Raw genomic sequence first — 26,992 nt, 5'->3', positions numbered from 1 at the left:
ATTAAACCAAGTAAAATAGCATGTGGGAAGAAGTCAAAAATAAGTGGTCAAGGCAGTCTTTTCCCTTTGAAAGACCTGACAGCTGAATGAGGTAGAGATGTCAAGGTGTGGCAGCTTAGTCCTCCTCTGGGGACTCTCCAGCCTCCTCTTCTTCTTCCTCTTCTTCCTGTAGACGAAAACAAGATGGTCTGTGTCATTTAAACTCCCTCAGCTCGGTTGGAGAATGATTATTATATATGTATGCATTATTTATGTCTCTGACACTGATGAGCAACACAAGGGTCCACTGTTCCATGTGAAACCCAGTCAACACGGTGAGTTATTGAAAGTCACGTACGTAACTAAATTAATACGTAAGCGGAATAGCTCGTCTTGGTGACTACGGCTCATGCTCGCAAACCAAACAAAGCATCATCTTTTTCTCAACAGGGAGTGCTGTTTAACAACGTTAAAACCACTTGTGAAAATAAAACTACGACCGTTTCACAACATTAAATAAAACGATCATGTGTGCAGGTTTTGGATGCTATTAACTAACTACCTATTACATCTTTTAGGTTGCTCATATATTCACACTTTCTTACTTTATACTGCGACTTGTGAACACCTTTGGATGAGTGATGGTATCTTATTTCAGGCCAGAGAGGCTCACAGTCTCCTTGAAGCAGAGGAGGACCAACCAGAGCGCTTCAGTCACCTGTTAATGAGTTAATGAAGCAGCTCGGCCACAGAGTGAATGCTTAATCTCTGACAGGAAATGCTCATGTGCATGATGAGACATCCCGATGCAGAACCAACATCCTGCTTTGACCCTGATCCACAAGTCAAGTCAAGGCCACATTGCATTCAGTTAATGCTTACAAAGTTCTTGGTGAGATTAAATCTCAAACTCATTTTGGCCTGAGGTCTGTCCGCAGTGTTTATTTCTCTTTATTTACGGCTTCATGGCACATTCAGTACGCGTCCTAATTTCACATGCTACATTGTTATTTTAGATAACTCAGAAAAAGGTACTATACAGTATACAGTGTGAGTGCCACAAAGACATAATATTTTGTCTTCACTTGCGTAGCGTCCCTTTGTCTCCCGTCTATTTGCTTGTGATCTATATGTACATGTAGAGCCAGTGGAGGACTGAAGCTGCTGCTGCTAATGTGCTGCTTTTGCTCTGCAGCCAGTATTGAAAGGCGTTAAACTTCATTTATACTTCTGGATTCAGCGGTTTGCTATAACTAAGGTGGCTACCTGCTTAGGCTTCATAGCTAGTAGGGAAAAGTACCTTTTGATTCACACAGGTCTGATTCCAGAAGTGTGTGAATGTTTGGACTGAAAGAAGAAGCTGTATGGATTTAATTGTTTCATTAATGTGCAGTCTACGCAAGTATCAAAGCATAATATCAAGCACACCTTTTTTCCCTCCACTCAAGCATGAAAGCTTTGCAACATGTGCATAATCTTAGCAGTGTATCGGGGGTTTTCTTTGAGATAGAGGCTTCATTGTAGCAATGTTAATGATGCCTCACTACCCCTGGATGTCCTTGTTTCCCCAGGATGAGTGTGCGATGACGGGGGGGGGCGTTTCTCCTCACTCCTCAGATGAAATGGATTTCATTTTCCACATGGCTTCATTTTATTCAGGGAGGCTAACTGACACAATTTATAACCCTCTTCCTTTCCCAGGCCGTGGCGGTGCAGCTCCAACGCCATTCATTAGTGCTCACACACTTCGGCTTTAAAGGCCCGCTAAATGCTACCATGTGTGACGAGGGCAAGTGAGAGCAGGAGAGAGGAAAGGTGGTGCTGGTGGTAGCGTGGGTGGGGGACAAAAAAGAAGCTTTAATCCTGTTGCTCCCCACCCCACCTACACCCTTTCACACACTCATTGTACAAGGAAGAGGGCATCTTTGATCAAAGGCTGCAGTTTACCCAACCTAGTGATGGTGTTTACCATCTTTCCAAGGCCTTTTTGTATGATTGATCACTAGCTCCTCCTTGATAAGCTCTATGCTATTGGTTTAACTCAAAATGCTCTCCTTTGGTTGAGTTCTTATCTTCTTAGTATAAATGTCTTGCAGGGTTATCTGAATATTTCATTATTGAAAAGGGTGTTCCACAAGGCTCTTCCTTGAGACCATTTCTTTTCTCTACATTTAATTAGACTTACTTCAAATATATTCTAATTGTCATGTTCATCTTTATGCTGATGATACTGTATTTTGTACTTAATTTAACATCTATTGCACTGTTGTTGTTGTTGTTGTTGTTGTTGTTGATTGTCTCGTCTAATGTAATGCACCTTCCACCAAGAAATATTCCTTGTTTGTGTAAACATACCCGGGAATAAATGGTTCTGATTCTGATTATTTACACTTCTAACTCTGATATAGTACAAATTCATTATTCTTTACATTCTGAGTTTAACTTGCTACAAAACTGGTTTCATAAGTAAAAATGTGCATATTACTTATCATGATGGGTCACCCCTTGAGAAAGATGATTCATACGAATATCTTGGACTTTAGATTGACCCTGAAATTTCCTTTAAGCCACACATTTATTTATTTTGATTGTCCTTCTTATTTGAAACAGTATATGGATTCATATAGATTGTCAATCCACTCAGATTTATGCTGTATACCTTTTTCTCTGTCCCTAGAATTTTCAGAGAAAATGGGCACAGGTCATTCAATTACAACGCTCTTTTCGATGGAAATAACCTTTTTTCCTTCCAATGCTTTGGGACATCTTTATTTTTCTCATCTTAAACCCCCCTGTTTATGCTTTAAATGTGTGCATTCTTTCAGTCTAACTGAAGTTGAAAAGAGTTGCTCTTTATGCTGACATGATTTGTTAATTACATGAGTCATTATCATTGTAATGGTGTAAAATAGCTGAGGGCTGAGGTTTGGGTGGGAGAGGGTAAGTGAGCTGTCTATATCAGTGTACTTGTGCTGTATGTTATGTTATGCAATGATGTTTTTGTATATATGTGTTTGTACTTGTGAACTTGTGTTTTCTTGGCAGCAGCAGCTGGAACTTCAATGGGAAACGGTGCTGTGTGCACATGTAAAGCCAGAGCTTTCTGTTGGGTCATGTATGACCCCACCCTGAGCACTGGAATGAAAGGGCTCTGAGGTTTTGAACAGGCTGCAGTTGGTGGGGCTGAGATAAAGCAGCCTATCAAAGTGAGAGAGCTAAATGACATTTTTATGGCTTGCAGCTCCCAGGGCCTCACAGCGCCTCCCAACTACCTCAGCCCTGTTCCCACACAGCCACAAATCAGAGCCGAGTTATGCATTCACACCAAGAAGTGGCCCGCACCAGTGAACAGACGGGAGGCTGGTGGATTCCTGGAGTGTGAGGGAATGCTGGGGGTGGGGGTCCTGTGTCATGTTGCACTCACTTATTACCATTCGGCTTTCATTCTCTCTGATGTAGGTGCTCACACCAGCAACACGAAACAGCCTCTAATTATCCGCTACATATGAGCAGTCCCACATGCAGTTGACTCTCTCCAAGAGAATAACTCACGTCTAATGTCACCTCTTTTCTTGCTAAAGCCACTCCTGTATTTACAGATGTGACTTTTGCCAGAGTTCCCATCCGGCTCAACCTTTCACAAGTAAAAACACAAGCACTAGTGTAAGCTTACGTTGCAGGTCGAGTTAATGCTGCAGTCGTCCGACTCCAAGGATGTAGACTGTGCACATCAGCCTGCCATTGGCCGCCTATTTCAGGTGGAATTCTCCACCCTTTCCGCTGCATGTAACTGTTTTGCAAGGGCACCATAGCTCCTGTCTGAGCGCCGGCCAGGGTCATTGTGATTGGTCTTAAGAAATACAATCATCCCAGAGCGTTGTTTCCCCTTAGTGCAGAGTTATGATGGTTCAGCCAGACCTTTCTCCCAAAGGGTGCAAATAGTTCTGGCTATGCAAGACTATAGGGATGTTCCAAGCCTTTGAGAGGCTAGACAAGAATCATCATTCCACCACTTAAACTGACAACCAAGCCAGTACACACAAAATTACCAAAATATCAGACTCATAAAAGGCAAAACAAAAAAACTAAATTTTAAAGTTGGATGTAGTGTGCTGTTGTTATGAGCACTAGGGAGGAGATTGGATGGATGGATGGTTGGCTTGCAACTTTCACAAACTCTCCCACAGTTTCCGGTTCGGCTGACAACTTGAACTTTAGTTAGCTGAAATGTGGGACGTAGCAGCGCCAATAGCCATTAACTAACTTTAGGGCATCCAGATGGGTTATATACTAAAATATTCTCCCATTCAACCCAATTGCTCTTATTTGGTGAATGCACAAACCAGGGTGAACACACAAGGAATATTTGTTCAAAAGAGTTTCATGCATTGTAAAAACGTGTGCATTGACCCAGGTCAGCACTACAGCAACGTGTGCCATTTAATTACAACTCCTTGAGTTAAAGTATACAATAATACTTGTGTCTGTAGCCTAAATGTAGCTAACACCATCCAAACAAAGTGCAAATGTTTGAGTCGTGTGTTGGAATACAACATAACATGTCGTGTAATTCGGATTACAAAGCACTTGTCCTTAAGTGTGTTGCATTTGTGTGTGTATTTGCACAATCCGCGATCTTACCTGAGCAAACTTTTTCTGGACGACTTGCTGCGGCTGCAAGAGAGCAGAAGGGAGAGGTTAGTGTTGTTCCTCCACCATATCACGAACAAGAAGAATCCTCCTCAGCTGTCATTTGACAACAATGTCACATGGTGAGTGGAGTGAGATGGATGATTGACTGCCTTCCGGTGCCTGAGCCGATTTAAATACTTTTTTTTTTACACTACTCTGTATATATATATATATATATATATATATATATATATATATATATATATATATATATATATATAGATATATAGATATATATATATATATAGATATATAGATATATATATATATATATATATAGCACCGGTATCGGAAAAAACCCAAATGATACCCATCCCTACTGCTAACCACTTAGCCACAGTCGCCCCAGGTACATCACATTGAAGCATGACTGTTGGATGGCCCGACGCAGTCCCCAATCCGTCATGGGGTTTCTGATTTTGTGAGGCTTTTGAATCTCTAATTCAGCCCAGCATGCGTTTCCTTGACCTTTGACCATTTTTGATATTATTGTCAATGTGCTATGGACACAGTTCCATTGGTAGCAAGAGTTTTGAGGTCACGTACCCAGACTGATTTAAACCTGCCTTCAGCCTGATCAGTAACAAAATCATGAAACAGTTTAATGATTGCAGGCAAAGAGCCACACAGAAGTAGCAGCACACCACAGGGACGTTGTGAGAGTCATGCTGGAGGATGTCTACAGAGGAAGGCAGCTGCCTCTGACACTTTGGATGACAACCATTCTCCTTTCAAAGCCACATGTGAAAACTCTAAATATGAAATATTGGAAACAAACAATGAAGTTAAATTAGCTGAGGTGTATTTTGAATGGGACGTGTTCGTGCTTGCCCATAAAAACACGAGCTTCCTTCTGTGCGGTGATTAGGTTGGCCGGTGTAGTTTGGAATCTTGAGTTTTGTTTGGGGCACTTTGAGCAGGAAAAGTCAAGTCCATCTGGTTCCATTATATAGGAGGGAAGGATCTCCAGCAGACCAACAAGTAAGAGGTCAAACATGTATTTGTTTTGTTCTGGGGTGAACTGTACCTTTTAATTCAGGGGTGATTGATTCTTTTTTATATAAAGGTCTTTAAATATAACGATAAATGGGTGTACCAATACATATTGGAGCTCATAGCCGCACAGGAAGTTGGTCTGGACTAGGGCTGAACAGCTGAGTCCATCAGCTCTGAGAATGTAAAAAGAAAATGCAGAGTTCCTGGTGCTCGTAAGCCCAGCCAGCTGCCGGCCCGAAGAAGAGAGCACCATGTCCCTAACCCCCCCCCCCCCCACACACACACACACACACCCGATATCAGTCCAAACAGCTGGTGTTTTCAGTGCCAGCTCTGGCTGGAATGTCAGTAGGCTCAAACACAGTAATGGAGTCCATGTCAACACCGGATGGGTCCTGCATAAGGAATGCGAGCAGCAGTGGATGAAGAATTTGGAGACTAGTGTACACAGAGAGGAGGATGCAGACCCTCTGAACACCACCACTCCTTTGGTGTTGGGCAGGTGGGTGATTGACCTCTTCTGACCTCTTCTCCTGGATCATAATTCTGATACTTCCAAACATTATCCATTGCTGCCATCACATGTTAAGTCATTGTGAAATAAATAAGTAAATAGCTCAGGTCAAGAACTAAGACAACTGAGACGTGGACATTGTGGACCCTTAGTTATATCGAGCCTGAATGATGCATCTTCTCATGATGGATAAAGTCTTGGAGTTTATTGGGTTATCCTTGATATTTATATAGTTGCATGTAATTTGATGCCTTTCCTCCCTTCCCAATTTTAGTTCGAAGCATTATGTGATGTAACTAAATGAACTGCAGGGAGTGCAGGCTCCAAAATAACTAAGGGTTTAAGTCAATACTTCTAAATCATTTCAAGTAACAGTTGACAGTAGTTTCACTGACCATGAAGACAAAGGACGAAGAGTTCTCTAAGTTTAAAGCCTGACGGTAAGATCCACTATCTGCTGGTAAACCAGCCCCTCTTCCTCTATATCACAAAAGAGAAATGGCCGCATTGTCTTTCACAGGCTCTGGCAGCTCTTTGATGTTGCCTGGGCCGAACACTATGGGTCACTAGTAGGCCAAGCGGCTCTGCCTCCCGGGTGCTTGTGAGTCAGAGCATGAGGGCAGCGTGGGCAGCTCCAACCCTTCCAAGGTATGCTGGGCCAGGAAGACTGAAAATAGGACCTTCTTGGCTGAAACCCCATCTCTCCACTGCTCGAAGAATGCGGCGCTCCAGGCTCTCAGCTACACAGCCACCCAGCAGCCTCTTTCTAAAAGTCTTCCTCTGATAGAAGAGAGGAAAGCCTCCGCTCTGCTGTGCCGTCATTCACAAAAAGCCACCTTGATGCCGCTTGTAGACAGCTTTGTGTATTTTCTTTTCTTCCTATACTTCCTATGTATTTCTGAAGCTGAGAATGTAGAATGAAAGCCCCGATGAGACAGTTTGTCCTGAGGGTGGTGCTACAGGGAACACTATGGAGTCATGGAGACTTGTGTACAGAGCCAACAGTGTCCTGAAGAAACCATGCATCGAGAGCACAAATGTGCTCGAATTATATGATCGCAATTCTCAATTCTTGCTATTAATATTTGTTCAGTCAAATTTGCCGTCAAGAGAGAAGGTCAAAGATCAGCAGAGCTCTTAGACATTCACTGCAAATCTCAATCAATGGAAATCTGTTTATTAGATGTTGCAATACCTTGTAGAACCGAAGAGATTGGTCCAAAGGTTTGTTAGTTGTCAGATGATGAAAGGCCAAGAGGTTAGAGAAGCATAAATGTCCACACCAAATATTCACGGAAATCTGACAGTGGTTGTAACCCAGTCACCAGATACAAATATTGGCATTGTACGTTTCTGCAAACCACGGATATTGAATTTGAATTTTTTTGCAGTCGGTTAGAGCGACGTGGTACAGTCGACGTGCAGAGCAACGTTTATAGATCCCGCGGCCGTTAATCGAAACAAACACGGGACTTTCAACTAGGAGTTCGATGTTCGTGTCCCGTGTGAAACCCAACGTAAAAGCTGACTTCACACTAACATTATGCTCATTATGTATTGTTCCGGAAGAAAGGAAGCCATGAACCAACAATGCTTCGAGTAGTTGTTGGTTCATGGCTTCCGTCGTTTATTCATTTTTTCCTCAATCTAACTAGTTACGTTGTTACAGTGGTTACGTGGGTACATTACCGTTTGAACACAAACCATGCTCTCTTTACTAACATAACCTAGTTTTGTTACGTAGTGTGATACCAGGCTGATAGGAAACTTAGGTTCAACAACGTCGACATTCAACGTATCCCTTGGCTTGCAGAAACGTACAATCAACTGGGTTGGTAGTTGATATTGTGCACTGAGTTTATATGGTAAAGTGAGTGATCAAAGCCCAAACTTTGATTCATTCCCTTTAATTAATAACCCATACCCCTTTTGCCCTTGAATGAATGCCTTAACTTACCCCTTCCCTTTCTTGATCTGGCGTTTCCTTTTGAAACAATAGCCATATTGTCAGTTTGTACAGAGCAACAAGCTGGTATCCCAGTGTCACAGATATGTCAAAGATGTTGGTTTTACAGCCTAAACCAAAAGTTTAGCCACACATCTCAGTTCAAAATAATCCAAATGAAACTGTATGGACCCTAACATGGCCATTGTCACAGACTGTCCTGTATGCACCAATCAACCAAATGTGTCCAGCAAAGAGCAAACATGTAGCATATGTACTAGTAAATATTGTGTGCCTGAACGTATCCCATACACAGATGTAGGACTGAAGTGACATTACACCACAAACAACACCTTCAAATTACCTACAGCTTTGGAATCTATTTTTCAAATGTTTGTTATTGAGCCTTCTCCTTCTGTGTTTTAACATGTGATTACATGTTTAGCATTAATAAATGTTCATAACTGTATCTGATATCTCGTTATCTGTGTACCTGAGTGTCCTGAACATGTGTATATTAGTGTTTTGTGCTCCCGCTCTGCTGTCTTTGCAGTCTGAGTGTTAATTATCCCATAAGATAGGCGCTGCCGCTGTTTGCTCTAGTTAACCGTTACTGGGCCCGCTAACCTTTGGACCTCCTTTGAAGCCAAACGGATAATTTGACCAACCTTCCCTCCACAAACACGAGTCTGCACAGATGAAAAGCCTGTCAGAGATATGCTTGGGGTGAAATGCTGTGTAGAGCGTGAGGCTGTTAGAACATGGAAGGCTCACATTTAAATTGTGAAAATGTAGCTTTGCCTAATCGAGCACATAGGCAGGTAAACATCTGACTTATCTGGCAGGTAAAATGAGCAGCGCTTTAACTTAGTCTAATATAGTCTGTTCTGTTGTATCCAACAGATCTTTGCAACAGCGGTGCAAACAATAATACCAGCTGGAAACACTGTGGGGGACTCTAACTGATACATATATAAATATATATACATTTCAATGATGCTATTTAGAGCCTGTCATTGTTAAGGCGACCAATTATTACATGGACTGATTATCAGTATGATTACTTTTAGAACTGTCGGTCTATCCTCAGTCATCTGATCTGACATTATGGTCCAGACGGAAATATCTGACCAAATATTGGCTTTATTGTAATCACATTTTGTGAAGACGTTACCGTTAAGACCAAGCAGCATCCTCCGGTTGTACCGAGTGAAGCCAATACGGAAGTGTCTCAAAACTTGCATTCTCTCTACTGACCACCAGGGGGCGACTCCTCTGGTTGTATAGAAGTCTATGCTTCATGTGTTAAAGCTGCATTCTCTCTCCTGACCACCAGGGGGGGACTCCTTTGGTTGTATAGAAGTATATGCTTCATGTGTTAAAGCTGCATTCTCTCTCCTGACCACCAGGGGGAGACTCCTCTGGTTGTATAGAAGTATATGCTTCATGTGTTAAAGCTGCATTCTCTCTCCTGACCACCAGGGGGGGACTCCTTTGGTTGTATAGAAGTATATGCTTCATGTGTTAAAGCTGCATTCTCTCTCCTGACCACCAGGGGGGGACTCCTCTGGTTGTATAGAAGTATATGCTTCATGTGTTAAAGCTGCATTCTCTCTCCTGACCACCAGGGGGAGACTCCTCTGGTTGTATAAATGTCTATATAAATTATACTTCTCTCTTGATTTAATCCCTCAGTAAACATGAGTTTATGTCTCAATCTCTAGTTTCAAGTCTTCTTCAATACAGCATGATGTTCATTTAGTAACTTATGGTCATTTAGAGTCAAACAGACCATAAAGCAGGGGACGCTTTAGGGCGGGGCTACTGAGAGTGACAGGTCTCTGCCTCGACCAGAGATGTATCCGGCTATGTATCTCTATGTCACTCCTCCACATTCCAAATATTCTAAACTTCGTTCATTGGTTGCGAAAAAACAAGATGGAATCTCTCCCATTCTCTCTCTATCTCTCTTGTTCCTTGTTTCTTTCCTTTCAACAACAACTTTGTAAAGCCTTGAACTTGACCCTGTGAGACTTCCGTACACGAGTGGGCAACCAGATTCAGGCTGTCGGGGTTGCAGAGAGAAGCAAAGGATATGAAATCCTGGTGGTCCTCCACACTCATGTGTCTTCTGTGGGAGAGTCTGATTACAGCTTGTTATTGTCTGGGTGTCTCCGGATCCAACGTGTTCAAACACACAGCTCTTCCTCTAAAGATTTTGGTTTCGTATTAGAAAAGGTTATGCGGGGGTTCTTTCTGTTGAGTGCTTGGCCCCAGAAAGCACGCCGGAGACAACAATCCAAGGCAAAAGAACACGCCTTCAATCGACCAGTGCAGATTACACCTAGACACCGCTGCTGCCCAGTAGCTCTCCCTCCCGAACAGCCATCATTATCCAGAATAAAAGCCATGTGTTGGGATGCCGTATGAAGGGATGGAGATGACCCCCACCCCACCCATTGCATGCCCCACCAGAGTTATGAATTGCACCTATCAGGGTCCAACTAAACCTGGCAATTAGAGGAAATTTTCCGAAGGGTCCTTTGTACAGGAGAAAAAAATTGTCTGTCGTTGCAAGGAATGTGGAAAATTCCTACCAGACAAGCAGGCTTTTGTTGGTGGGATTTTTTTTTAGGGGGGTGCTCTGGAAGGAAAGAAAGGCGCAGACAAATTGGATCGGTTCCATTTAGGAGCCTCTGCTGTTTGAAGTGAAATTCGTTCCCAGAGTATCTCAAAGGGAAAGAGGGAGTAAAGTAGAAATGCAATACGTCTGCTTAGACCTTACAAATATGTCTCCGCTTCTTGTTTTGGTGCATTTTGCTGCCTACAGAGAAAAAAAGCATCTCAATTATGTGTTTTTGTTGTATGTTTTGCAGTCTTCAGTGTCTTGGAACTATTTGATGCAAATGCATGTGGTGTGCATGCGTGGCCGCTCTGAAACAGGAAGGGCTCTGTGCATGGCACTCAGGTCTCCCTCGTTTTAACAGAGCGTTGCAGATGTTATGAATTAACCTGTCGGGCCTGGAACAGCTCACTTCCTGCCTCATAAGGGTGGTAGCAGAAATACTCTAATGACACAAATGTCCATATCTATTTGAGGAATTTGAAAGAACTCCATTGTGAAAAGGAAGAGGGGGGATATTCCGAGGCATCGCTGAACACAGCAGCCAGGACACCACAGTCTGTCACTTCCTGTGTAAAACAAACACTCAAAGTAAGTGCTCTCCTTCTCCGGCTGCACTGTTCGGTGAGCAGATGTACCTGCAGAAGCTCAGCTGGTCTTTTTAAGCTGCTTTGACTGATATTCTACCATTTAGGACTCAAATCTATTATCTTGACTTTCCTCAACACAAACTGCCAGTGACAAAAGTAACAATAATGTGGGGGGGATTCCTACGAAATTAACAAGTTCATTTTATGTATTTATTTTTCAGCAAAATATGCAATGCGTAAGGTAGCAGCCATTTTGTACAAAATAATTTTTTTTTTCCATTTAAAGAAACTTGAGGTTACATCATGTGTACATGCAAATCTTCTCCTCCAGAAAATCTGTTTATTCCTAAAGTTGTGACAGGAAAGCTGTGGAATTCAACCACTATTTTGTTGAAACGACGACTCATGAGAAGTGGAAGAGAAGTCAAATATTAACGATGCGGTATAATGGGACGATTGAGTAATGCCGCGAGTGTTATCTCTGCAGCAGTCGTTAACTGCTTTTTACATCCGGAAGTGTGGAGCAGCTCAGAGTGAAATGATTAAACCTTTCCAGCAGGAAAAAGAAAAAGAAAAGAGAGAGGGTGGGAGTTAGGAGAGGGAGGCAAAGTTGACCTGTGGAAATCCACTAAGATCCCAGAGAACTCCTGATGTTTGTAGAGTCTCTGTCTGAACAAAGGGCCTCTAGTGGCTGGAATTCTGCCGTTGAGCCCGGCAGCAGCCGAGGCTGGAGGAGGTGGGGGGTTGAGAATGTGGGGAATGAGGCAAAGCTGCTGCCCACCCCCAACTCCTTTCTGTGGTGTCCGTGGTCTCTGAGGTCTCTCTTACTCTCGCTCTCACAAACAGCCTCGGGAAGGAGTACATTACAGCAGAGGCACTCTAAAAATAACTAAATGCACCTCATTCACACTAAACAGAGTCACTAAAAAAAAAAAAACAGTGCAGCCTTAAATCAAAAACTCCTGTCCTCTTCATTCAAGGACAAATGAAGCGAAATCATTTTCAGCAGCACGAAGAAGAATCCTTTTCACATGAACTCATTGCTGCTGGTGTTCATTTCTTGTGTGATAATATAACACAATAGTGAAGGAGAAGGTCTGCCGAGGCCGTGTGACAAGACGAATCAAACCAAACCCAGAACCTCAGCTCCTTGGCGGAGTAACGAACACACAGCGTGCTTATTAAAGGTCTTCTATCTGTCTTCTCAGCACTCTATATGTATAGAAATGGTCTGAGGCCATCCTACAGCACAAAAGGAGACGATGTGTTTTACATTAGCAGCTTGTTTAGAATGGACAGAGGATGAACTGGAAGCTAATCACAAACAGCCAAAGCCACAAAGTCAAGCAATCTAATCTCCTGCAAATTATGTTCAAATGCATTTTGCAAATGCAGCACTGAGGGATCCATAATTCCAGCAGGATGACTTCTTTTAACTCAGCATGTTAAGCCTCTCCAGACATGCGCCTCGCTCCATCAATGTGATGGTGGTGTGTATGTATAGCGCTCTCATGGTGGCAAAAGCCTTCAAGTCCTTGACTTGAGCCACGAGGCTCTTAGAAGTTGGGACATTTCTGATCAAGTCTGAACTGAATGCAGCACAAAGCCCGCTGACTCGGATTAAACCACATCTGTCCACTCTGTTAACAGCACTGTAATAGGTTATTAAAAACGCTAATAACTAAACAGTGGGGATTAGAAGGTGATTTTAAAGAAGATAGAGAGACAGATAGAGAGACAGCTCTGGATGTTGGAGCAACCAGAAGAGAAGAATCGGAGGATCTCAGGGATGTGAGGGGGAACACAATGTCCACAAAGGTCGCGTACCCAACTCGGTCCCGTACCCAACTCGGTCCCGTACCCAACTAGGTCCCATACCCAACTCGGTCCCGTACCCAACTCGGTCCCGTACCCAACACGGTCCCGTACCCAACTAGGTCCCGTACCCAACTAGGTCCCGTACCCAACTAGGTCCTGTACCCAACACGGTCCCGTACCCAACTAGGTCCTGTACCCAACACGGTCCCGTACCCAACTAGGTCCCGTACCCAACTAGGTCCTGTACCCAACACGGTCCCGTACCCAACTAGGTCCCGTACCCAACTAGGTCCTGTACCCAACACGGTCCCGTACCCAACTAGGTCCCGTACCCAACTAGGTCCTGTACCCAACACGGTCCCGTACCCAACTAGGTCCCGTACCCAACTCGGTCCCGTACCCAACTCGGTCCCGTACCCAACTAGGTCCCGTACCCAACTAGGTCCCGTACCCAACTAGGTCCTGTACCCAACACGGTCCCGTACCCAACTAGGTCCTGTACCCAACACGGTCCCGTACCCAACAAGGCGTCCAGGGTCTGTACGAGAGACAGTAGGCCTTCTACTAACTTCAATGTGGACCCATCCACATCTTAACAACCAGTTTAGAGAACCGTTCATACAGCGCTGATAGTGCTATGTGCTTATGTGAGGGCTCCGATCAAAATATTCCTATTTCTTGATTTTGAAATAGCCATGTTGTTGTTTATAAATGATCCTTTTTGGTCACTTCTACTTTGAGATTGGCAGTTGAATATGGCTCCTCAGATCGAATCGTGGAAAAGTTCACTATTTGGGGACACCCTGAAAGTGTTAACAAGCTACGTAACATAAGTCAAGATTAGTTAAGATCGGTTCCTCAAACTACCTCAGTATTTTTGTTTGAATTCATACCGTTAACAACGTGAAGTCTACCGGACTAATCCGCACTAAAGGGGTACCACCCAGTGTGATAAAAAGTGAGGCCACGGGCAAAGTCTGTATGTGGCGAGTTGGGAATGAGAACAGGTCGGCTAGCAAGCGGAGATGAAATCTTAAACTCTGAGCTGAGTTCTGAACGAGTCGTAAACAGGACAGAGATCTCCTTTGAGAACCCAGAGGGTTGAAGGTTCATGTGATTGAGGCGCAGTGTTTCCCCTACCGTTATATTAGGGGGCGCTCCGGCCGAAAGAGAGAAATCAAAAAATATGTTGCGTGAAAAGCAGAGCGTTTTTAAAACGAAACTTGTGTGGTGTGTGTGTGTGTGTGTGTGTGTGTGTGTGTGTGTGTGTGTGTGTGTGTGTGTGTGTGTGTGTGTGTGTGTGTGTGTGTTTGTTGATGATCATCATCTGCTTCAGGAAGTTATCTTTTTTTCCAGGTCTTTAATAAAGCGAGCACACACCAGTGTGTTTTTGAATTTAAAAAAATGTGAAATATCTTTAAGCACACAGAATCTTGCTCGTCTTGTTTGAGCCCCAAAGCCCTGATTCAGCCCCTGACTCTCTGGAGACCAACTCTCCCGGAGGATCTGTTGCACAGAAAGCCTGGAGGTTCCATATTTTCTCTGTGAGCCTTGCCAAGGTTATCAAAAGCGTTTCAATGTCGGACACTGGCCACAATAGTGTAATTACCGCTGCCTTTACACATGCAGACATTCAAAGGAAAGAAGTGTTCACATGCTGCTAATTTCTGAGGACTTTCCAGGCCTTCTTCAAAGCCGCTGGGCAGACTCCCAATCGTGCCGCTCATCACCTCTGCCAGACTTTCTTACTTTTCTTCTCCCCTGAGCTCTGATTCCACTGCTTGGCACCTGCCTTCAGCATCTGACCCGAAGCCAAGAGCAGCAAAGCCTTGTGTGAGATGGGAGTAGACCTCTCCCATTCACACTATATCAACTCCCCTAAACACACACCCACGCCACAGCACTTGTGCTCCCCTGGCCATTCACTTAGTCATTTCCACACGTTTAATGCAGAGGGCATTAGTCTCACAGTAGACTCCATTTAACACCAATAAGAGCGCAGAAAGGGGAGATGGGTATGAGAGTGTCCTGGTGTGGGTTACGTCGGATGTGACTGCAGTGAATCACAAAGAGGCAGCTGTAAGCAGGCAGCAGGACAGCCCTCGCTGAGAGGAACTGGCTGACCAATGGAAAGGGAAGCAGCGCACAAATAGAGAAGGGTGATGCACAATCATATTTTCCCCTCTTTCCTGTCCTTTCTATTCAAATACAAATGGCGTAATTCCTGCTCGGTATTGTTGCAGCACTGCTAGACTAATGCTCTTTGTTTTGTCTGAAGCCTCATTTGTTCTTGTATTACAAGGGTTATCTCCAGACAGCAACGTTGTCAAGGAAGTACACATTCTTTTGAATTGGCATTCAGTAGAATCTTTGCAAATTACAAGACCCCAAAATACTGAGATGCCACTTCACGTAGTACTAAAACATGAAGGTTCATTTGAAGTCAACAAGCAGGAGTCTGCTACAAGCCAGAGTTCACATCTTAAAATCTACACTGACATTTACAAGCAATCCAGTGAAGGGCAGCAGGGATCCAAAGGGATATCATTATCTGGCAGCAGACTATTCTTCTGAATTCCTGTGAGAAACACCCCCACTGTAGATGACTCTTAATAATGACTATTAAAATTGTGAGCGTCAAAATGGCAGATCTGACTTAAAAGCTCACCAAGATATATGTGTTTGTGATTTGGGTGAACTGATGTTTTGCAATTGGCTCAGATTCAAGGTAAGACTTTTGCTTATCCCTCATACACAGAAATCATTAGGGTCACATTGACATGCACCATGACGCACCTTTTGTGCGTCTCTGAACATGCACCTCCACTAGAGCAGGCTGTTCGGGGGTTAGGTACCAATCAACTTACTATCACAGAACACAGAAGTCTCCAGGTCCGAGTCCCCTACCATAAGCCATTGCTGTGGTGTGCCCTTACCAGTTACTTCAATGAGATGGCACTGTATGAAGGCATCTTTGTTTTTACTATTTCCATTGTTATTGACATGACAACAAGAGGGCCTTTCATATTGGCAACCAAGTGTTCGGGATGCCAAAGCTTTACGTACAATCCAATAGACAGTCGCCATTTGGCAACAGAAAAGGGAAACTGCTGTCCACAACTGATGAATGCAATCTATTAGAGAGCAGAGACTCTCCCTTCAAGCTTTTACTAGCAAAGGAAGCTGGTCAGTTTGGCAGAGGTCTGCCTATCCATCCCGGCACCTGCACACAGAAGACATGCGGTGGAGGAGCAAGAGTGCATACCGATGAGGGACTGACCTTGGATCAGCCGGGTCTGACTAACCTAGCAGTTCCTGCCAGCTGCATGTTGGTGATACAGAGGGATAAGCAGGGTATGATGCTGAATAAACCAAATACAAAACCCCAGTCCCAGAGACACTCCAGCAGCAGAATAAAGGTTGTAATCTCTATCAACAGATCGCTGCAAATGAATGCAGAATCCATAGGCAACAGGACATGATTTGGGTAGCGGAAGTGTTCTGGTTTCCCTTTTTAGTCCATTTGGAGTCTGACTAGTATTGACCAATTACATTTGAGATCGGGGGCCAATATTCAATCTCTTCTATCTCTGAACCCATCTTCTATCGCGTGACAACCACTTTCATTTACCACTAAACAGATATCTGCATATGAATGGAAACAGTCAATCCAGTCGGAGACATCATCTCTGAACTCCAACTCCATTCACGTCTTAAGTTGCTAATCGGACCGTAAACAATGACCAGCGTATGGTATAGGAAGTTTTGGCCCAGGTATCTACTATCCAGATATCTGCTTGATTAAGCATGGTTTTAAAGTTTTAATTCATCCATTTCCATTCATTCTTTACTGTAAAACATTTATTTTATACATCGCTTTTTCCCTTTAAACCTACGTTTCCACACCGCCAACATTGTCGGCCCAACATTTGAGTTATTGTCTGCAATTAATTAACTTGCTAGCTAGCCAATGTTAAATGGTAAATGGGCCTGTACTTGTAGAGATCTTTTCTAGTCTTCCGACCACTCAAAGCGATTTCACACTACATGTCATCATTCACCCATTCACACACTGATGGAAGGAGCTACCATGAAGGTACCACCTGTCCATCAGGACTAACTAACATTCATACACTGATGGGAGGAGCTACCATGAAGGTACCACCTGTCCATCAGGACTAACTAACTAACATTCACACACTGATGGGAGGAGCTACCATGAAGGTTCCACCTGTCCATCAGGACTAACTAACATTCACACTGATGGGAGGAGCTACCATGAAGGTACCACCTGTCCATCAGGACTAACTAACATTCATACTGATGGGAGGAGCTACCATGAAGGTACCACTGTCCATCAGGACTAACTAACATTCATACACTGATGGGAGGAGCTACCATGAAGGTACCACCTGTCCATCAGGACTAACTAACATTCATACACTGATGGAAGGAGCTACCATGAAGGTACCACCTGTCCATCAGGACTAACTAACATTCATACACTGATGGAAGGAGCTACCATGAAGGTTCCACTTGTCCATCAAGACTAACTAATGTTCACACAGCGAGCAATAAGTGTCTTGCCCAAGGACACATCGACATGGACTAATGGATCGAACCGCCGATCCTCTGATTGAAGGATGACCCTGCTCTACCACTGAGCCACAGTCACCTTAAGTTGCCTTGTATTGTGCCTTGGCAACAATGGAAATGAGTATTCTCCCTCAATGTGTTTTCCAAGGTTTTAAATAAAGAAATGTGTGATGTGAGGTTCTAATTCTCTGCTTACTGCTTGTGTCTAACTTAACTCACCACATGGCACATTTCATACTGTATGTATTTATATGGCAAACTATTGGACTATGTCTGCGTGGTAAAAGGTCACCTTCATATTTACATTTTATTAACCCTAACCCTAACCCACCACCCTAGACGTAAAGCAATGGAGGCCGCTGCGGGTGTGGGTGCCGGTGTTACTGGGACATGGAGGCCTCGGCAGGCAGCACAACAAAGAGAAACCTGCAGTAAACCTCAACTGTTTTAAGGATAACGATGTTTATTGTCATCGTAAAAAGATACAACGAAATGTAGTTGGTGACTCAGTCAGTTCAGTTCAGCAGGTAAAAAGACTTTAAAGTGACAAGACAGCTTTGTTAAAGGTTTGTTTTATGGCACATGTCGAAGTGTCCCTGAGCAAGACACCCAACCCCTAACTGCTCCCCGGGCGCCTCTCAGGGCTGCCCACTGCTCCCTATCCAGGGATGGGTCCAATGCAGAGAATAATTTCCCCAAGGGGATTAATAAAGGATACCTTCTTCTTCTTCTTCTTCTTCTTCTTCTTCTTCTTCTTCTTCTTCTTCTTCTTCTAATTTCTCTGCGGCATTGTCCAATGTGAGCTGGGTGGCGTGGTGGGGTGATGGAGGAAACCGCTCTGGGGAAAAAGCTGTTCCTCAGCCTGTTAGTCCGGGTTTTGATAGTTAGTCCTGGTCCTCTGAGCCTCACATGCCCATGGAGCCATCCTGTTGAGCAGGAGGCCTGCAGGCTGAGGGTTCAGTCAATGCATGTGAGGCGAGCAGTTCTTTTACTTCCTGCAGCTTTTGAAGCCACCGCATAGAGCTGATGAGTCTCAGCAAGAGTACGTTGTTCAGCGGAGAATACACTAAATGTGCTTGTAGTTGATTCTTAGTCTACACCATTCCTTCAAGGAAATGGAAATAAATGTACAATCCACACTTTATGACTCTGTTCTTGTCGGCTTTCACTTCTTCTTTTCCCCGTTTCGCACGGATAAAACGCAGACACAATACAAGCGGGAGAAGGTTCCCGTTGGCTGCATCTCTCCTCGCCCTTCCTGGTGGCGTTCTAACTGCCGACTGCTTCCCCACCATCACTCAGGCCTGTTCCTCTGCAGCTGATAAACACTGAGGCCTTCAAGCTGTCGCTGGAATTATTTAAGTATTCCTGCGGCCAGCGCTGGAGAGTAAACATTTTCTCGGACCGATAACACAAACATTCTGAAGATATCCCTGAACACACACACACACACACACCAGCAACAACCAGAAGAGGAACCTCTGAATGTATTCAGGCCACATAATTAAAGTCAACATTAAGAGATGATCACAATATAGTAAAACAGTATCTAAGCATTATAATCTGCCAATATTACAACTAAGAGACAAAATGCCTTTGAATGATAAGAAACTAATGTGTTTGCACTTTTACCTCCTGCCACAAATAGATTTAATCAACTGGCACAACTCCTTGTGTTGTGTGTTGTGTGTTGTGTACGATGTGAGTTCCAGACACCAGCTTAGACCTTAAGGAAACCACTGACTCACCCATTTTCTGGGTCGCCCCCTCGGTCTTTTCTCCCCGGTCGCCTCGGCTTTCTGTGAAGACATATATGAAGGAGAAATACACGAGTCAGTCTTTATACCGACCATCACTTCACGACCTGCATGATGTGAACATTTGATGGAAAACAGGCGGCGGCACATGTAATGTGCTGTAACTCTGGTCACATGACATCTATTGCTTCTGTCCATCCTGATAGAGGATCCTCCTCTGTTGCTCTCCTGAAGGCTTCTTCCATTTTTCTCCTGTTAAAGGTTTTGGGGAGTTGTTCCTGATCCGATGTGAGGTCCCGGGACAGAGGATGTCTATGTGTACAGACTGTAAAGCCCTCTGAGGATAATTAGTGATTTGGATTTTGGGCGATACTAAGTAAACTGAATTGAATGTAATTGACTGCAGTTCACTTTTGCTGGTTCGGGTACAACCAAACTGTTCCTCACTTCCCTGCAGCACGTCCATGACCGGGAGCCGGGCCATCGGCCCCCTTGAGAACCGCCACACGCAATGAAGGCCACATCTAGTAACAGCAATACCGGGAACCAAGCAATGGGGCCGGTGCGAACCGGCACATAGACATGCTAACATTTAGGGGTGACCTTGAATAGTGGACGATCTAAGAAGCCAGATTCCACTGCCGATCTCACGGTGGAATCATTACAGTGACGGGGAGATGTTGAAATCAAACAAAAAGATCATTCATCAATCATTAAAAACATGGCAATTTTCAGAATCAAAGAATAGGTCTGCATGTATTCATGCTGCGTCCTCACATGAGGACATAACACTATCAGAGCTAGATATATTTCGAATTTATGAAGATTGTGGCTCCCCTATCCCTTCACGTCCTTATTGTTTACCTTCTGTCAGTACGTTGCTACAATAGAGAGAAATGGAGAAAAAGTTCTATTTACAACTAGGAAAAGCTAACGGGATGATAAACTATGTGGCTCCGTATCAATTCTCCAGACGCGTACACATACTGTCCATTATTCTGAAACGCCAACCAAGCCATCGTAACATCTATCTCCACCAATAATATTGGGTTTTCTTTTATTTATAGATCCATAAATCTTAAACAGATCAATGAGCAAGTAAAAAGATGTACGCGATATGACGATCAGTCGACTATAGGCAAAACTTTACCAATCAGATTCAACTATTTAAATCCTTAGTTGGGGAAACCAATACTGAAGATGGTTGAAGAGAAAGGATGTCCAAAACTTCAAAAACAAGAGCTGCACATATAGAAATAAATCAAGTAAAGCAAATGCACACTAAAGCACCAAATGTGGATTAATCCACCACTTAAAATAGTCCCCAACAGTTTAACTGAACAGCTGTTTTGGAAATTAATTCAAATGGAACTAAATATTTGTGAGCTGACAGAAGATTTTCAATAGTATCCGCATCAGCATGCACATGGCCTGAGTGAGGAATGTGCCAACTATATTGTGTTTAAAGAGCATTCCCTTGCTGTGAAAGGAAAACCTGGAATGTCCCTGTGTGTTTGGCTTGAGGTAGGGAACTACCTTTCTTACTCAGATGATGTTTGTGGACAGTCAGAAAGCCACACTCTGCAGTCACCCGCAGTTACCAAGACCAGGCCGGAGTCAATAATTCAGTGGCTTCATCCTGGCTGGTTGGCAGCGAGTCGTGAGATCTTAGTCAAATTGCTGACCTGCGATTAATTTTGCAGACAATGACCAGCAAGTATCAGTGGTGGTGTTGTGGCATTGTGTGGCTTTCTGCAGCGATATGGCTCCTCTGTCACCCTGACAGCGAGCTCTGCCGCCCAGTCTGGTCACATGGCAGCAGGGGAGCGTTTCAGCTGGTCACCTGCTGGATCCCAGATTCAAAAAGGTCCTCTTCCACCACGTCCGCACAAACGCAAAAACTCCGTCTTGGGAATCCGCACAAAGCAGCGGCTAATACTACGGCGTGCACAGAAATACTGGGCTTTAGGTTACACCCTCTGGTAACTACATTCACGGCACATGGACCCTCGCAAACGGCTTAACGCATTAAGATTTAATATTCAGCCATTTTATTCAGCCAGGGATCCCATTAACGCTCTGATCCAAACCTTATGGGGAGATCAGCTTGTCTGCTGTCTGCGGTGTCGGATGGGATGATCCATATCAATTTGTCTGATCCAGGATATGCAAGCTTGATGGGGAAGTTGAGAAGGGTGACAATCCTGGGCCAGTGTTTTACTCTGTTAAAGAGTGTTAGTTGTGGGTTATTAATTGTTGTTATGAAGTTATAACCATGACACGTAGGAAACTCAGCCTGCTGCGCCCTCAGCGGTGAGCAATATATGTTGCTGCCTGCGGAAGAGCGACAACAGTTGTTACAGTATATGAAAAATGAATACCGCATGGAAATTTGAAATTGGAACCGGTATTCCGCCCGGCCCTACCACCTGTCCATCAGGACTAACTAACATTCACACTGATGGGAGGAGCTACCATGAAGGTACCACCTGTCCATCAGGACTAACTAACATTCATACACTGATGGGAGGAGCTACCATGAAGGTACCACCTGTCCATCAGGACTAACTAACATTCACACTGATGGGAGGAGCTACCATGAAGGTACCACTGTCCATCAGGACTAACTAACATTCACACTGATGGGAGGAGCTACCATGAAGGTACCACTGTCCATCAGGACTAACTAACATTCATACACTGATGGGAGGAGCTACCATGAAGGTACCACCTGTCCATCAGGACTAACTAACATTCACACTGATGGGAGGAGCTACCATGAAGGTACCACTGTCCATCAGGACTAACTAACATTCACACTGATGGGAGGAGCTACCATGAAGGTACCACTGTCCATCAGGACTAACTAACATTCATACACTGATGGGAGGAGCTACCATGAAGGTACCACCTGTCCATCAGGACTAACTAACATTCACACACTGCAGGAACCGCCTACAGGAGCAATTTGGGGTTAAGTTTATTTAAATCCAGATTGAAGACGTTTCTGTTTGCTGTTGTTTTTAATTGAACCAGATTCAAGGATATTAAACAATTTATGCATAAACTGCACTGCAACTTTTATTCAATTTTTTTGCTTTTTGACTGTATGTTCTTAAATCTTGTTTTCTTCTGCATTATGTTTTGATGCTTTTAATGTTTTCATGTGAAGCACTTTGAATCGCCTTGTTGTTGAAATGCTATACAATGAAACTTGCCTTGCCTTAAGTGTCTTGCCCAAGGACACATCGATATGAACTAGTAGAGCCAGGGATTGAACAGCCGGCCCTCTGATTGAAGGATGACCCTGCTCTACCACTGAGCCACAGTCACCTCAAGTTGCCTTGTATTGTGCCTTGGCAACAATGAAAATGAGTATTCTCTAGCAATGTGTTTTCCAAGGTTTAAAAAAAAAAAGAAGTGTGATAAGGTTCTAATTCTCTGACACAATGCTTGCGTTCATCATGACGTCTCACATTGCCGACTAGCCAATCTCTGTACTGTAATCCCAGTTCTCTGTTTGCGATGCTGCATTTTTAATGTGGAGATTTAATCGTCTGAAAGACAACACCCTTTTCAATTAATCATCCGCGTGTTCTATATGTCTGAGCAGCAGCCCTGAATACCCAGCGATCGGACGGCCTTTCAGCAGGATCGCCTTCCACGGACATTACAAATCACCATCGCAGAGAAAAAGATGAATGTGACCATTTCCTGATCTGCCACTGCTGTGGTTCAAGGTTTAGGCAGAACAAAATACTTACTCAGGGTTAGGGAACCATTATTCATCATGGATACATGAAGAAAGGTCATGGTTACAGAAACCAGACATTGACTGTGACCTATCCATCCACCCAAACCGCCTCCATACAAGGTTTTAGGGGATCTATAACAATTCCACAAAACACCAAATTTTGGATTTAGTCATAAAACAAAGGATTTGGCAAAAATAAATATTTAAATTTTATCACATTTCAATAGGTTTGACATTTCAGTCCAAAATACAAACGTCGACCCGCTAACGGCATAGCGAGAACCGCTCGCTCTCCATTTTTATATTTATCTTGTTTATTGTGTATAAGTACGAAGAGCTAAGTGAAACCGGAGTCACATTCCATGTATGTGTAAACACACATGGCCATTAAAGCTGATTCTGACTCTGACAATATGAACTGTTACACCACTGAACGGCATGCTGGGTAAGGCTCCCTCTCTGTTGTTCCTAGCTACAATATGAACTGTTACCCAGCCAAACGGCATGCTGGGTAAGGCTGCGTCTCCGTCCATGTTCCTCCGTGCGTTGTACATTTTGAACAGCTCTGCACTAGTGTGTACAAAAAGGCCGACTGAGAGTCATAACCATCATAAGCATTGCTGCAACATGGCTGACATCTTATGGATTATGGAAGATATTCTTGGGAAGAGTCCTCAAACATACAACGTTTATGAGCATTTTCTGACCTAGAGCCTCCAACATCTTCACAAAAACTTCCAAAACGAATATATGACCGTTACAAAAAACAATCATATTGTAGTTTTCTGATGCGCCTCTTTAACCATCACTGCTGTAGTCTGCTTAAACACAGTGTTTATTGAATTGTTTAGATGTCATAAAATCTGCTTTCTTACAGCTAAATCTGGGTGGCCACGTGTGTGCAGGTGTAAAAGTAGGCGGGGTTTAAGCTGTTAGAGCTATTTTTCACCCCGACTTCTGCGTGAACCTGAACTTCTCGTGTCTGAAAGCCTGAGCCACTTTTCCCATTCGTACAATTCATCCTGTCACGACACTGCAGGCATCCTGTCCCGCCTTCGAAGGGGGCCTCACAGAACCGGTCCGACACCCGGATGTGGGACCTCTTTAGTTTGAAGCCTACTGAAGCGTTCAAACACTCCGTCCACCTCTGCACCCTCATGGAAGCAGTGACACAACCAGCGGGAGGTTATTTTTTATGTTGGAACAAAAGAGCACTCCTGCTGAGGATGGCCTCAGATTTTGGAGAATTTAAAGATCTCATTTCCGTGAATTCCACTCTGAACCGGACGTTTTCAGTAAATAATGCCTTATTTTTCAGAATGGTTGGAAAAGCGGTCCATATTTTGTTTGAATAGCCGAGTCGAGGTGTGCAGTACAATTGCTTCTATTCACAAGCTGCCATGATATCTGTCAAAGATTGCGCAGGTGATTGATGTGGGGAGGGGAAGTGAACTTTTTAAAGAGTATAAGTTAAAGGTGTGGGCCGACCCCAGGACTCTTTCATCTGGAAAGATTGATATCTCACTGTTTATCATAACAGTACCAGAGGAGACCAGACCGGATTACGGCGAGAGCAGAGTGGTTCACTTTTCAAAGTGCTGGGAATGTTTACAGTGGTTGGTGGTGGCAAGGCAGCACTAAGGCTGCTGTCATCGTGAGCCTAACACAGCTTCATCTAACTAATGGGGATGAGCAGCGTCGCAGCCTCAAAGGTGAGGCGGGAAGTTGTGTAAAAAGTTCCCAAAGCTCGTCCTTTCTTTGCGACTGTAGTCTGGTGCCTCTCTTAGTCTGGTGCGTCCTGTGGTTTCATATCGAGTTGGCATGCAAGTGGGTTTCTATATTTGGGCGGTCTTGTTGAGGAGCGGCGGTCTTTAGGACGGGAACATGCATAGATGTCCGTTGGAGAGGTTTTCTGTGGCTGCTTCTGGTCCAGATGTTCCCCATGCAAACCCACCAGCACGTGTGTACTCTGGCTGAGACGTCGGATCGGGTCATCCACTTGTAAACAATAAATGTACCTAATTAATAACTGAACGGAGGTTTCGAAGTTAAAGACTCGGTGACCCGGATGACTGGTCTGTGTTCATCTGTTCAAATATGAACTAAAACTGACGAAAAGAGAACTGAGGTAGATTATGATTTGTGTGATGATTGGGCAACCGCACAAATCCTCAAAATTCTGTCTAAAATGCTTTACTTCTTGTTTTGGCTTTGATGATAGATGAGGAGGAGCAGGGCTGTGGAGACCCGGGTCTCACTGGACCCTGAAGGGCCGGCTTTACCAGGTCCTCCTCCTTTGTTTTGGCTCAAAGGTTTGGACTGTTCATTTTTCCAAATTTAAGAAGATTTTTTTTGTCAAACAATTACAACCGTGAGGCCAGCCGCCACGTATTAATTATGGGATGTAGGTCGGTGATGGGAAAGTGACGTCAGTGTGTGTGTGTGTCGTTCAGGTGTCGAGGCCCCTACCTTCTGCGCCGCCTTGGAGGGGCCCTTGTTCTTACTTCCTTTGGGGCGGCCCCGAGGGCGCTTGGGGACAGGCTCTCCGCTGGGCTCCTGTGGGGGAGGGGGGTACATGACATGGGTGACCAGGAACAGAAAGCTTAAAGAGGGACAAAGGTTGTGCGTGCGCGCGTGTGCGTGCGCGCGTGTGCGTGTGTATGCGACCTATCCTTGGTCTGGTTCCCTGCTCCTCTCCATAACCAGCAGCTGCTGTGCGTCTCTCAGCCTGCAGGGCGTCAGAGGAGGATTGTCGGAGTGACACTTGGAATGAGAAGTGACTCACCAGCGAACCTCACACACACTGACGGAAACACGTTCAGGGCCCGCAGAGTCACGTTCATGGGCCACTTTCTCTCTTCAATTAGAGATCAGCAGCCGGAGCCGACTGTAAAAAGGCGCGTTGCTTGGCGCGTGCATGCGCGCGTGTGTGTGGAGCCTATTGAGCACACATCAAACTGCAGTGTGTTTAAGGAAACAATGTATTAATGTTGTTAATGGCGTTCCTTACAAATATAATACTATAGGTAACTTACTAAACACAAACCATGGAACAATTCATTACAAGATCATATGTGTGTCCGCGTGTGTGTGTGCGCGTGTGTTTGCGTGTGTGCACGTGTTTGCGTGTGTGTGTGTGCGTGTGTGTGTGTGTGTGTGTGTGCGTGCGTGCGTGCGTGCGTGCGTGTAGTTCCATAGAGTAAGTAACAGGACCAGGACACTACAGGTTTAACCCCGCGGTCAGAGCAGAGCTTCAGCCGCTAGAAGCCGCACAGAGGGGCTGCAGCTGGCTCTCGTTCCTCCGCCTGCCCGCGGAGCCCTCAGTGAGCAGCAGCGAGGCACGAGCTTACCCTTTGGGGCTTCCGCGGCCTCCCCGGCCTCCTCCTCTGCGGCTCCGCGGGCCCCGCGCTGGGCTCCTGGGAGCCGGAGCTCTCACCGGCCTCGTCCCCGCGTCCGCTCATGGTTCCCGCCGCGGCCGCTGCTGCTCCTCCGTTCCTCCCGGTGAAAAGAAGAGGGAAAAGGGCAGGAAATACAAGTGGGAGACTTTCAATGGCACGTCCAAAGGTCTCCCGTCCAACTTGTAGGCTCCGAGTGTCCCGCACGGCCAGCGGCGCGCTGTGAAGCCGCTCGGAAGCGTTCTGGCTCCGCGAGCAGAAGGAGACGGAACACCAGGGCGACGGAGCCCGAGACGCCGAGCGGCTCCGACTCAAACTCGGCTAGAACGCAGC

The 26,992-nt window shown here is 44.7% G+C and overlaps 1 protein-coding gene across 1 annotated transcript; it reads right to left on the bottom strand.

Annotated features, from left to right (window-relative positions):
• Positions 1-115: 115 nt before the first annotated feature.
• Positions 116-26,725, bottom strand: hmga2 (high mobility group AT-hook 2; the record flags this gene model as incomplete). The annotated part of the gene is made up of 5 exons (XM_079235991.1): positions 116-166; positions 4,621-4,653; positions 19,502-19,552; positions 25,734-25,820; positions 26,615-26,725. 5 exons carry the CDS (start codon positions 26,723-26,725, stop codon positions 116-118), a joined length of 333 nt encoding a protein of 110 aa, XP_079092117.1.
• Positions 26,726-26,992: the final 267 nt, after the last annotated feature.

Source organism: Taurulus bubalis, assembly GCF_910589615.1.
Source record: "Taurulus bubalis genome assembly, chromosome: 20".
In the NCBI taxonomy this organism is placed as follows: Eukaryota; Metazoa; Chordata; class Actinopteri; order Perciformes; family Cottidae; genus Taurulus; species Taurulus bubalis.
Note: the sequence above shows the minus strand (reverse complement) of the source record. Positions and strands in the feature narration are given on the sequence as shown.